This window comes from Rhipicephalus microplus, chromosome 5 (assembly GCF_043290135.1).
Source record: "Rhipicephalus microplus isolate Deutch F79 chromosome 5, USDA_Rmic, whole genome shotgun sequence".
Classification (NCBI taxonomy): Eukaryota; Metazoa; Arthropoda; class Arachnida; order Ixodida; family Ixodidae; genus Rhipicephalus; species Rhipicephalus microplus.
In genome coordinates, this window is record NC_134704.1 from 142,052,913 (window position 1) to 142,063,836 (window position 10,924).

Below are 10,924 nucleotides of genomic sequence, written 5' to 3' on the forward strand. Positions count from 1 at the left end.
TGGCATGCATTTTTGTACGTTACCGCCACGCACTCAATATGCTGGCTAACTACGAATGGTGAGCGCGCGCTATCAGCGCGGTGCGCTCAATACGCAAGGAAGTACCGCACAAGTCATATATAGAATAGAAATGAAATATGCGAGTACCCCTTACTGCGTCGCAGAAAAATGCCCCGATTACATCTTTTTTTATAGGAGAGTGTAACCTCTTTGCAAGTGCGTGAGAGGCGTGTTTCACTGCACATGGACTGAAAAAGAAATACAGGATTTATTTTTATTTTTACTTCAATATAATAAAGAAACAAGCTCACACAAATATAGTTCAGCGACTATAGGTTCAGTTCATGGAAGGTCAAAACAGGTCTTCTTTATTAGCAGTTGGCTGATTCCATATTCGCAGTTTCTTTGCATATATTGTAAATAAGAAGCTATATAGTGGCATATTCAGCTTAAGATAGGGTGATCTGAAGACGATGTAGAAATATACCGAATCATTGAGACAAGGACGGTAACGGAACACCATTGTTCAACATTCCAGCGGTGAGATAATAAATGAAAGCGAAAAAACACTCGCTGTCTCAGAACCATGACGCAGCAGGACAGTGGCACAACATTGTTGCTGGAAGCAGCGATATTTCTTTTTGTTCATGCACTTCAACTCGTTATTATTTGAACATCGAGAGGTTCTCGATGGCAGTATGCTTGGACTGCTTCCAATGTTTCCAGCACCTTATTATATTAGCACACTGTTCAGAGCTTGATTTCGCATAAACTACATGATGAATTCACAGTTACTTCGATTTCTCAACATACACCAGTTAGTCCAAAACAGCGTAGCCAGCCGAAACATCCCTGTCTCTCGGCTTATTCCTTTGCATCGCGCAACAGTACTTGTAGTAGGCATTCTAGGATAGTACATGCACTGAGAATTGAAGCCAAGCGATAAACCGAGAAGGTGATTCGCACGGGCCCCGATTATGCTATTGAGTTCCACTCTTGAAGGCGAAGCTGAAACATGTTCCAAGTTCTTTGTTTTTCTAGATATATGCATTTACTTTTTCAGCGCCGCATGCAACTGTAGCCAGAAGAGGTTTTGGAGCGTCTCGCTTGATCCATCCTCAGGTATCTGAACATATGTTCGTGAATTGGTGAGATACTGTAGCAAGGAGCTCATCTCAGACTCGCCCACATCGTTCATCTTAATGAACACCAGGCCATCCTGGAAATCGCTTTCGAAAAGGCGATGCTGTGCCAGGCTAAGCTCGAACATACACCAGCGGCTACGGCAGAACTCGCGGCTTATCACAAAGAGTGACTTACGACTGTGCGCGATAGCACGACAAATATTCTCGGTGATTTGCATTCCCGGAATGAAGTCCCGTTCGGCGACGCACAGCCGGAACTGCATCGGTGGTGACTCAAGCCTCGGCAGGAGTACGTCGCGTACCCAGTCACCATCCGAGGCGTGGTAGCTCAGGAAGCCGTCAAATAAGATGTCGTCAGTATTTCTTTGCCTCCTGTACCCATTTATGGTAACTCTGAGGTATAAAAAGGCGTACATAATGTACCAGCGCTTTCGGTAGGCGATGCTGGCGAGGATAGTAGCTACCATAAAACATAACAACGTGGGAACGACGTAGACGCGATACCATTCTGGACTACAGTCATCGTCCCTCAAAGTCACATTACGGACATCGTTTCCGAAAAGCTCAGGAGGTGTCACGCACAAAAAGCACTTGCTGCAGTTTGGCGGATGCTCGTGCAGAAGTGAATGGATGTTGTTTAGATCGCAGCTGGAACAATCCCACTGATTCCATCCAAATTCGACGTCGTGGACGTGTCGTATGTCGTGCAGCATTTTATTATCCAATTTGGTGATCTTATTGTGTGCCAAGCTGAGTTTCTTCAGCTTGAACATGAAAGAAAAAAGGGGTGGCTCCCACAGTTTCACATTGTTACGCTCAATGTTTAGCTCCTCGATCATTATTTCACCTTGAGGCCGGAGATTCAATTCCGTAAGCAAGTTGTTAGATAATGACAGTGATCGTAAGGAAACCAAAGTCCGCAGTATGTGCGACCCTTGAAAGTATTCAATATTGTTATTGCTGATGTTCAGGGTAACTAGGTTTTGAAGTCCAATTACGCTGTTCCCATACAAGACCTCAATATTATTGCCAAACAGCGAAAGTGACTTCAGACGTTTTAAGCATTGAAATGGTGAACCATAGATATTCAGTAAGTGGCAGCTGTCCAGTGCGAGCTCCTCGAGTATCGGGAAGGCACAAAATGCGCGATTTGGCAGCATGGATAGCTTGCTACCGCTCAGTACTAACCTTGTCGCTGTGCTATTGCGTGAACAATTTGCAGGGCAATAATCAAAATCAACACTGGCTGGCGTATCTGTATGACTCATATCGAATATGTCGAGGCGACGTAACTCGAATATGGCTAGCGGAATGCCGGAAAGTTTTGTGCCGACTAAAGATATATGGGTAACGTTTGGAGCAGCCCTAAATGCAGATGGTTCTATATCTTCAATTGGGCTCTGCACAAGCGATATTGACTCCATGCGTCCATTACAAATGATTACGAAATCATCAATGCGCTTGCGGCTGAATTTGTACAATAAAAGTCTTTTTACAGGGGCGACACATAAAAATAAAAGTAGGTCCCCGGGGTGTTTATTGAATTTTGCTGCAAATGTGATGTTCAATGTATCTGTAAAGCTGGAAGTTACACCCCACTGCTGAAAGAATGTATACCAACTCGGTAGAGAAGTACTGTTGTAGCTTGTGTGCAGAAAACCGTAGATGTTGAACTGACAGCTCCCGTCAGGGCGCGTTTCGTTACACGTAGCCACTGCTACCTGTGGATGTTTGTAAAATGTGCTGTTGAATGCTGCTAGACGAGCGTAATCAAAGATGGAACTGGTATTGAATGGGCCAAAGTATGGTCCATCAGCGTGGACGCTTGTATAGTTGCGAATATAGCCTTCAAATTTGTCCATTTTTTCTACCCAAATCTTACTTAAGGAGAGGCACGTGAGTTCATCTTTCATAGTCATATTTACAACAGGCTTTTCAGATTGCAGCTTCAGTTTAGCCAGCAGCACGTCCCCGATTTTAACGTGTTCAGTGTGAGGGTCTTCCTCATAGTGCCTCCCTATAAATATGTTGCACAAAGCGTTAAGGTATCCTTTCTTTACTGTGACACTGCAATGGAGCTCTCGCATGGATGGTAACTCTTCTCTCTTGGTGCACTCGCCGGGCGGCTTCTCGCTGAAAGCGATCGCAGTGATGTACAGAAGTAGTGCGGCAATTTGAAGCGCCATTGAATTCTGAAATCACAATAAATGTTCATGCATAGTTAGGATATACATCCTTAATATATATATATATATATATATATATATATATATATATATATATAAATATATATATTGTATATTATATATATAATAAGCACTTTCTATTTAACCGCGCTAAGCCTTACACCAGAGAAGAGAGAAAAGGCATTTTCCGCCCGCATCACATCACGCGTAACTACCTAATGCGTGCGCATACACCTATATCGCCGCTCGTATTTGAGCGATCACACACAAACGTAGCCCAGCGAAACACCACATAAAACCTATAGTATACCACTCACTCTACGCAGCCAAAGACTCCCTATGTGCACATGTCGCCCCAATTTCTCTACCTTTCACCAAGAGCCGGTGTGAATATTCATGCTCTTCATACACAACTAGTTAACATTCGCACAATAGGAGAACATTTATCGTGAGCTTCCAGATGGCCCCAAAGCTCACATGGCAGCTACATCGAAGCCACTTAATAAAGAACATGTTTTTCTTTATCGAACTGTAATTATTTCTGCGCATTGAGTATATAACTTGTTCAGTTAGCTGAACACCTGTAGTTCCTGAGAGGTGACTTTGTCAAAATAATATTCCTCAAGCGGCTCTAAAAGGTATCTGCGCAAACAGGACCACCTTTTACCTCAATATCTGCAAGTCCTGTTAAAAGCCTGTTTTAGGTATATAGAAGCACTTGACAGCTCCAAGGTGGTTCCCAGACTGGGTGTGTGGAAGCGTTATGAAGAAAAGAATCTTGTGAAGCTCTCTGTATATCTCATGCTATTACCAAAATAAAATTTTCATTGTTGTAATAATAAACTGGATGTTTTCTTCGAATGCGCAGAAAAGCACAATTGACTCATCTTCATCAGTGCCAACAAGTAGATCTGGAATAGTGTATTATAGGTATAGGCAGCAACGTAGAACCCTCTCAGACTAACACATGAAATACACCTTCCGCTCAAAGCTCACTCGGATTCAGACTCATCAAAATGTTTCACTGCCATACGTATGCCCAATACCACATTTCTCAACTGGCCTGCATGGATGGATAAACTTTACTGGGACCTTTGAAACACGTTTTAGCTCGTTTTGGTCCACTCCCACATCGGAACGGAACAATAAAGTGCCTCAGCTGTGTCTCATGTTATGAGACCTCTCACCTTTTACGAAGCGCCATGCGCTAATTGTGGCACGATTCGCGCGTACATATCTGTGCACAAAAAAATAACAGCTCTGGTGAGACAAAGCTGAGCTCTTTCACCTTTTATGAGACTGAACAACAAGACCCGCACAACTAACATGAAACGTGTGCTTTTATATAGGTACTTACAGTAGCGTTGCAATTACACAGCCAGAAAAAAACATCGGCAGAAGATAAAAATATTTGCACCAATAAATCTGTGAAATGCGTTTCTATAACAGTTATCGAAGTGCAATGCATACCTACGTTTATTGTGCTCACCACTTGCTGTTGGTCGTTCGTATGGTGTGAACGTGCTGTGGCGAGGGTTCGCCGATGTGTGGTACTCCCGTACTTCTTAGCTGACTTTTTCGAGCAGCCATAGAGCCTTCATTGTTACCTGAGGTTGAGCGCGTGAAACGAGAAGTAGAGACGTATAGAAGTTGATGAGATATCTTGTGGATTTGAGATAGTACGTGAAAAAGAACATTCAAGCTGACGACATAAATATTTCGACAATTGTGCATCAATGCATATTCCTCCGAGCGATCGAGGCAGAAAATGACGACGCCTGATTTCAGTTCCGCCAGGCAGCAGAAGAAAGAGAGAGAGCAGCTGCGTAGGCATGAAAGTATGGAAAAAAACATAAAGAACATTTACAACAACATTATCAAATAGGACTTCCGCAAAAGCTTCTCTTATCGAGGCGCACAAGCAGAGAGAAGGCGGATTCGACAGATGACGGGTAACGTTTGCTGTGCGATTTCGAAATGGCCTCAACGGGAAGTTGTGCTACGGGAAGTTGAATGCGATGGTGGCAATCTGGAATTAAATCCCAGAACGGTACAGGGATTTCATTTATTCGAAAATACGAATGGCTTGCTGAACGACCCCAGTGTGACCACAGTTTGAGACCTTATTGAAGGTAGATGGTGAGATATCCTTTATTGGTTTTCGGCACAATTTATTTGGCAAAAATGTACAAGGCAATCGAATTAAACCTCAGTGGGCTTGCACTAAAAGTGTTTTGATTTGTAGAATACTTTCTGTTTTTCAATATTTCAAATGGTTGAAAATAACTCAGTCGCAGAAGCTTTGAAAGTCTTTAGGAACAGTAGTCAAGGGCTTGAACTTACTTTTGAATTACCAGGCAATGACAAACTTAAGTTTTTGGATGTGGAGTTAGAGGCCGTGGCTGAACATGTATGCGGGTCATACAATCCGCGAATGGATAAACCCCTTCTTAGCTACCGTTCGGCAAACTCCAAAACCGTAAAGAGCGCCATAGCATTTTTATGTTTGAGAACACTAACGAAGATGAAATTCCAGGTAAAATTAGGGAAAGCTTCTACCAACAAATCATCAGACTAAAAATTGCTGGGTGTGAAAAACACGTGTTGTGTAGATCAGCCAACAAATTGGTTGGTCACGTACGCGGCAATTTCCTGAAAACAATGACAAATAATGAAAACAAAAAGTAGGTATTGTCAGTTCCTTGTGCGTACAAGATTGCCAATAACCTAAAAAACGTAGGTAACTGATATGACCTGGAAGTTGTTTTTTCGGCACCAAAAAAGCTTAATAAAAGATGTTCCAAACTAGACCAGAAAGTTTCCATAGCAGCAAAAACTAATGCTGGTAGTTGTATGTTAAATCACACCACACAGTTTGTTGAACGTATCCCAACGGTCGTGTATTGCTTGCCACTATCATGTGACAAGATATACCTCGGCCAGACGAGTCGTTCGTCTTTTAAAACATAAGCGATCATTGGCAACCAACATTCATTCTCACATAAAGGTGCATTGTTCTCAGTGTGGCTGCTCGACACTGTTCGGTGATACAACTGTAGTCTTCCGTCATGCGAACCAACTAACTAGAGAAATGATTGAAGCCTTCCACATGAATAAAAGAAAAGATGGCTGCATTAGTCAGTGATCAGTGTCCTCAAGTAACCGAGAAGCCAGCTTCCTCGAAGCCCTTTATTTGAAGTTTGTGTTTACATGCGTCGTATTGTCTTTCATGGTGTTTCAAATTTTGATTCAGGCATGAGCGAATTTCCGCCATTTTTTCGTCTGATAATACCCAGCACTGTTATGTTTTTTTTCATCCAAAAGTTGCAACTAAAAGTGTCTAAGCATAACTGACGTATGCTATCGCTTCATGTTCGTGTGTTAATGGGTCGTCTTTCTTATCTTTTTGTTTAAATTTCTGTTTCTGGCATGTGTAAATCTTTGCCAATATTCTTATGGATACCCAGCTCGCTCGTTGTTATATCATATAAAAGCGTCTAACCTTATCTGCCGTGTGTACTATCACATGAAAAAGGCTTTTTGCAATAATTCTATGTTCGCAGTTCTTTTCTTTGTCACCAGGGACTTGGGTTATATATGAAGTGCTGCTTCTGAAATAAAATTAGTTTCAAGTGAAGCGAGTGTCGTGTTTTCTTATTCTCTGCGTCCTCGTGGAAGTCGCGCTACCACACCATATCTGAAAACTGATGCAGAGGCTGAGCGACGCTGTACAACAAACCAGATACCATCTCGATGTATCCTGCATGTAACAAGACAAACTACATGAAAAGCGTTGGCAAAATGGTATTTTTGAGCTAAGCGACTTGGTGTCAACACGCACGCACCCCCTCAATGACGCCTAGAAAGGTGTCTTTAAGTTTCACCATCAAAAAATTAAAAGGGCTATGTAGAACCACTCGGGAACCCAAGCTTTCGTACATGTTGACAGATTGTATGATTGCTGAAGTTTATGGCCCTGTTAATGTCAGCGATGTCCAACCTTTTCTTGCACAACAAGATTAAGCTGCTGGCAATCTAGGCAATCCTCGTCACAACTGTGCTAGCCAATCACAAACACCGCCGAAGAAGTGGCAGAGTTTGCACCCGCGTTAAAGCAGAAGAGAGGGGTTTGGGAAGATCACGCATTTCTTTATTATGTGCTTGCTTTTGTTTCTCTCCCGAAAGTACTCGATTCTTATGTTCACCTAATTATTTGGCCTTGAAACCTCTATTGGTAGCGGGAAGAAAATTGTCATTATAACTATCAGCCAATACAGAAAGATCAGCTGCCAATATCACCATTGCTGCCATTGTCCTGTTAAGGCGCACTGCAGGACAAAGGCCATTTACAGGTTTACGCAGACAAAACGTTCCCCCATTAGAGCGGTCAATCGGCTAGATCAGCCATTTGCGGAATATTTCGTTGAAACCACTGTTGCAGTGTTATTGGCAAAAATGTCGTTAGTCGCTCTTCTTTCGTCTGAGATGCGGCTGACTTCCTCAAAGCTTTATTGATGTGAGAAAGCCTTTATTCGGGTATAGACCTTACGTAATAACTCTTCAAGCACATGTATTTATACTTGTCTCTTGAGTTTGTTTTTCTTTCTACCAGCAGCCCCCAAGGTACATTAAGAGTGTTTAGACAAAGAAAGTACCAGATATCAAGAGTAAATATATTTTTATGGCAGTGCTCAGCAGCTATCGTTCCGAGAGACCATGTGCAGATAATGGGCTTGGTCATTGCGCGCTAGGCAGAGACAAAAAATATATATAATGTTTCACAGATTTTTGAAATTGTTAACCAAGCTCTGGTATCTTACTTGCTTAAGTTCTGTTCCATACATATTTGATTACGTAGGTGGTGATAATATTTATTTTGTACAGACATGACTTTGCACGGCGAGCAAAAGAAGTCACTGTTACAGTCATGTTTATTTTATACAATATTATTTGTTTTACTGAATACTTTTATTTTATTTCCACAAAACGTACGTTTTTTTATCTTATTCCGACGTTCTCAAACCGCGTCAGCTACGGCATACTATGGCTCAGAAACACCGGCCAATTAGTTTTCCTATACATTGTACCATTACTTAGAAGCATATAATGAGGCTGTTTTTTTTTTGGTACCGAATGCGTTGTTCCATTCCGAAATTGAACTTCCTGATATTTCGTGCACAGCATGTGGCTGTCCAACAAGGCTTTCTTATTGATAATAAGCTTACAATTTTATAACCTGCTGAATTATGTTTTGAAGTCCACCCTGAAGTGAATGAATACGTAGATTTGCAGTAACCTGCTCTCAACACTGACGCATCTTTCTACAGGTGAGGTGCACTGCTTGCTGAGGATGCTTGATTGAAATGTGGGGTTTAACGTCCCATGAGCACTATATACTTATGAGAGGCACTGTGGTGGAGGGCTCCGAAAATTTTGACCACCTGGGGTTTTTGACGTGCATCAAAATCTGAACACACGGGCCTACAACATTTCCGCCTTCATCTGAAATGCAGCCGCCATAGCCATAATTCGATCCCGTGTCTTGCGGGTCAGCATCCGAGTGCTTTAGTCACTAGACCACTGTAGCGGGGTGCTTGCTGGGGATGTAGCCCGCATTTGCTTGGTTTAAACAAAACACGTGAACAATATTGATGTGCATGCCTAGATTTTAAAAGAATGTGACTCTATAGAAATAACAGCTTGAATATATTATATTCACGAAATATTTGCGCACTCATGAAATGGTATCTAAAAAATTAAAGCTTTTTTTCAGTTCGTTGTATTGTCTTGTGTACGATACTTGAACTGCACGATAACACGGGCAAACCGTTTCTAAAGACTACGTGCCTGGCAGACTACTTTCAATTTTACCACTGCGTAAGAGATGTGTCCTTCTTACGAAAAGAAACCCTCTTGTTAAACAAATTCACACTTTTCTTTTGTGTTGAGCACAGTTATATTCTAAAACTGTTTACGCATACATACTTTCATATTGATGGAACCTTCCTGCAACACCTTCGCTCGCCGTTTCTGCTGCTCCACAGCTGAAGACATGGAACAACCACTTGGAATGAATCTACTGGTGGTTGTTGCTACCGCAATAGGTAATTTATTTGAATCCTTATAGAGATATGAAAGGTTGAAGTGAACGGTTCACTGATAGACACAACCATCTACTTAACTACCAAAACATACCTATTAGCTCAGAAGACTTGGTAAATGCAGAATACTAACATATACACCGGCACCTACATGAACGATGTCTCACGGCGTTACTGAGTCTAATTTAGTTCCCTGGACATTTGAAGTCAGAGCACGAAATTGCAGCAGTGAACATCTCCGACTGTCTTATGCAGCTCTGACGTGGCTTTGCGTGTTTATTCAAGTGGTATGTTTTAGTTACCATGCAATAACCACACTTTCACTATGCTATCAAACTCAGCCGACTGTCGAACTTTGGTAATGATGCCTGGAAGTTCTTGCATAATCTTCGGCTAAGCTCCAAGTTCACGGCAGAGCTAAAGCACCGTATGCAGGGTACCCCAGCTATCTTCAGCCAGAGTATAAAAATATGCCGACACGCGCAATTACGACGCGAAGAAGTGCAAGTTGCTAATCGCTGTCTGTAATTAGTAAGGCTATTTTTTGTGTTCTAAAATATTTCTTAACTAGATACAGCAAAACCAAATATCTTTTTTCAGCAAGAAAAAAACAGGGTTAAAATACCTACTAGACTACGACAAATCTACAGTTATCTCTTTAAGCCCTACCAGATTAAAGAGACGGCTTGACCGCACAGTCATTACAACCATTTTTACTCTTGCAGCTGTAATCATAATAGCTCCAAGTGAAGCTTTCGCGCTCGGAGGATACGTTGGCGGAAACGAAGCCATCGAATTTGGTCACGAAGATTGATTCAACAGTCGTCTTGTGGGAACAACGTGCACAGGGCATCCAGAGGGGGCACAGTGTGTCGCAGAGTGGTGGTGCACGTGGTCCATTTGCGCTCGTCAAAAGGGCCAGCCTGCGTCATGCCCTAACAACAGATGTCTTGGCGGTCATGACGAACAGATGCTGTTACCCATGCTGGTCGATTGCTGCTGCTCAGAATCATGGTCACTGCGTAGCTGCCGTCTCTCGCCCGAACCTGCCATATGCCATGTTTTGTTGAATAAATTGATGTTTGTTTTCACTTGAAGCCTACATCATTCTTTCCTTACCTATGAACGTGACACAGCAAGCCCTATACCGCCAATTCATGGCAATGGGCGATACATTCTTCACCAGTAATATAACTGAGGCAGCATTTCATAAGTTTCTAGAATGCCGGCATGAGCACTTCCCTAATATGCATGGAAAGAGGCGAGGATATCAGAGCATATATATTTATTAGCATACTAGTGGCGATGGTGCAATGATTCGAGCATCCGCCTCGCATGCAAAAGGTCTATGGTTCGAATCCCAGTGCCACGCTGTTCCCAACCGGATCAAATAAAAAAATGCCGCCATATCCACGAAGTGAATGATGATGAGTGGGCGAAGCTCCGGAGGTAAACCTGGTAAACCATGAATCCTCCGTACATTTTGCCCACT

The 10,924-nt window shown here is 42.4% G+C and overlaps 2 protein-coding genes and 1 long non-coding RNA gene across 24 annotated transcripts in view; 1 reads left to right on the plus strand and 2 right to left on the minus strand.

Moving 5' to 3' along the window:
* Nucleotides 1-5,021, minus strand: part of LOC142817944 (uncharacterized) — a 134,881-nt gene extending 129,860 nt beyond the window's left edge. For all 21 annotated transcript variants that reach the window (XM_075895975.1, XM_075895987.1, XM_075895986.1 and 18 more), the window contains exon 1: nt 4,806-5,021. The gene's annotated coding sequence lies outside the window, so the exon portion shown is untranslated. The remainder of the gene's footprint in view (nt 1-4,805) is intronic.
* On the minus strand, nt 254-4,938 carry LOC119185739 (uncharacterized). The gene is made up of 2 exons (XM_075895988.1): nt 4,802-4,938; nt 254-3,337 (listed from the first exon to the last, which is right to left on the minus strand). Exon 2 carries the CDS (start codon nt 3,329-3,331, stop codon nt 1,052-1,054), a length of 2,280 nt encoding a protein of 759 aa, XP_075752103.1. The 5' UTR covers nt 3,332-3,337; nt 4,802-4,938; the 3' UTR covers nt 254-1,051.
* Nucleotides 5,022-5,306: 285 nt separating the features above from the next.
* On the plus strand, nt 5,307-10,529 carry LOC119185754 (uncharacterized). Of its 2 annotated transcripts, none has more exons than XR_012895432.1 (3): nt 5,307-5,470; nt 9,376-9,435; nt 10,158-10,529. It is a non-coding gene; the product is annotated as an uncharacterized LOC119185754 (long non-coding RNA). The 2 variants fall into 2 exon arrangements; XR_005111598.2 differs by lacking the exon at nt 5,307-5,470 and adding an exon at nt 8,454-8,658.
* The last annotated feature ends 395 nt before the right edge of the window (nt 10,530-10,924 follow it).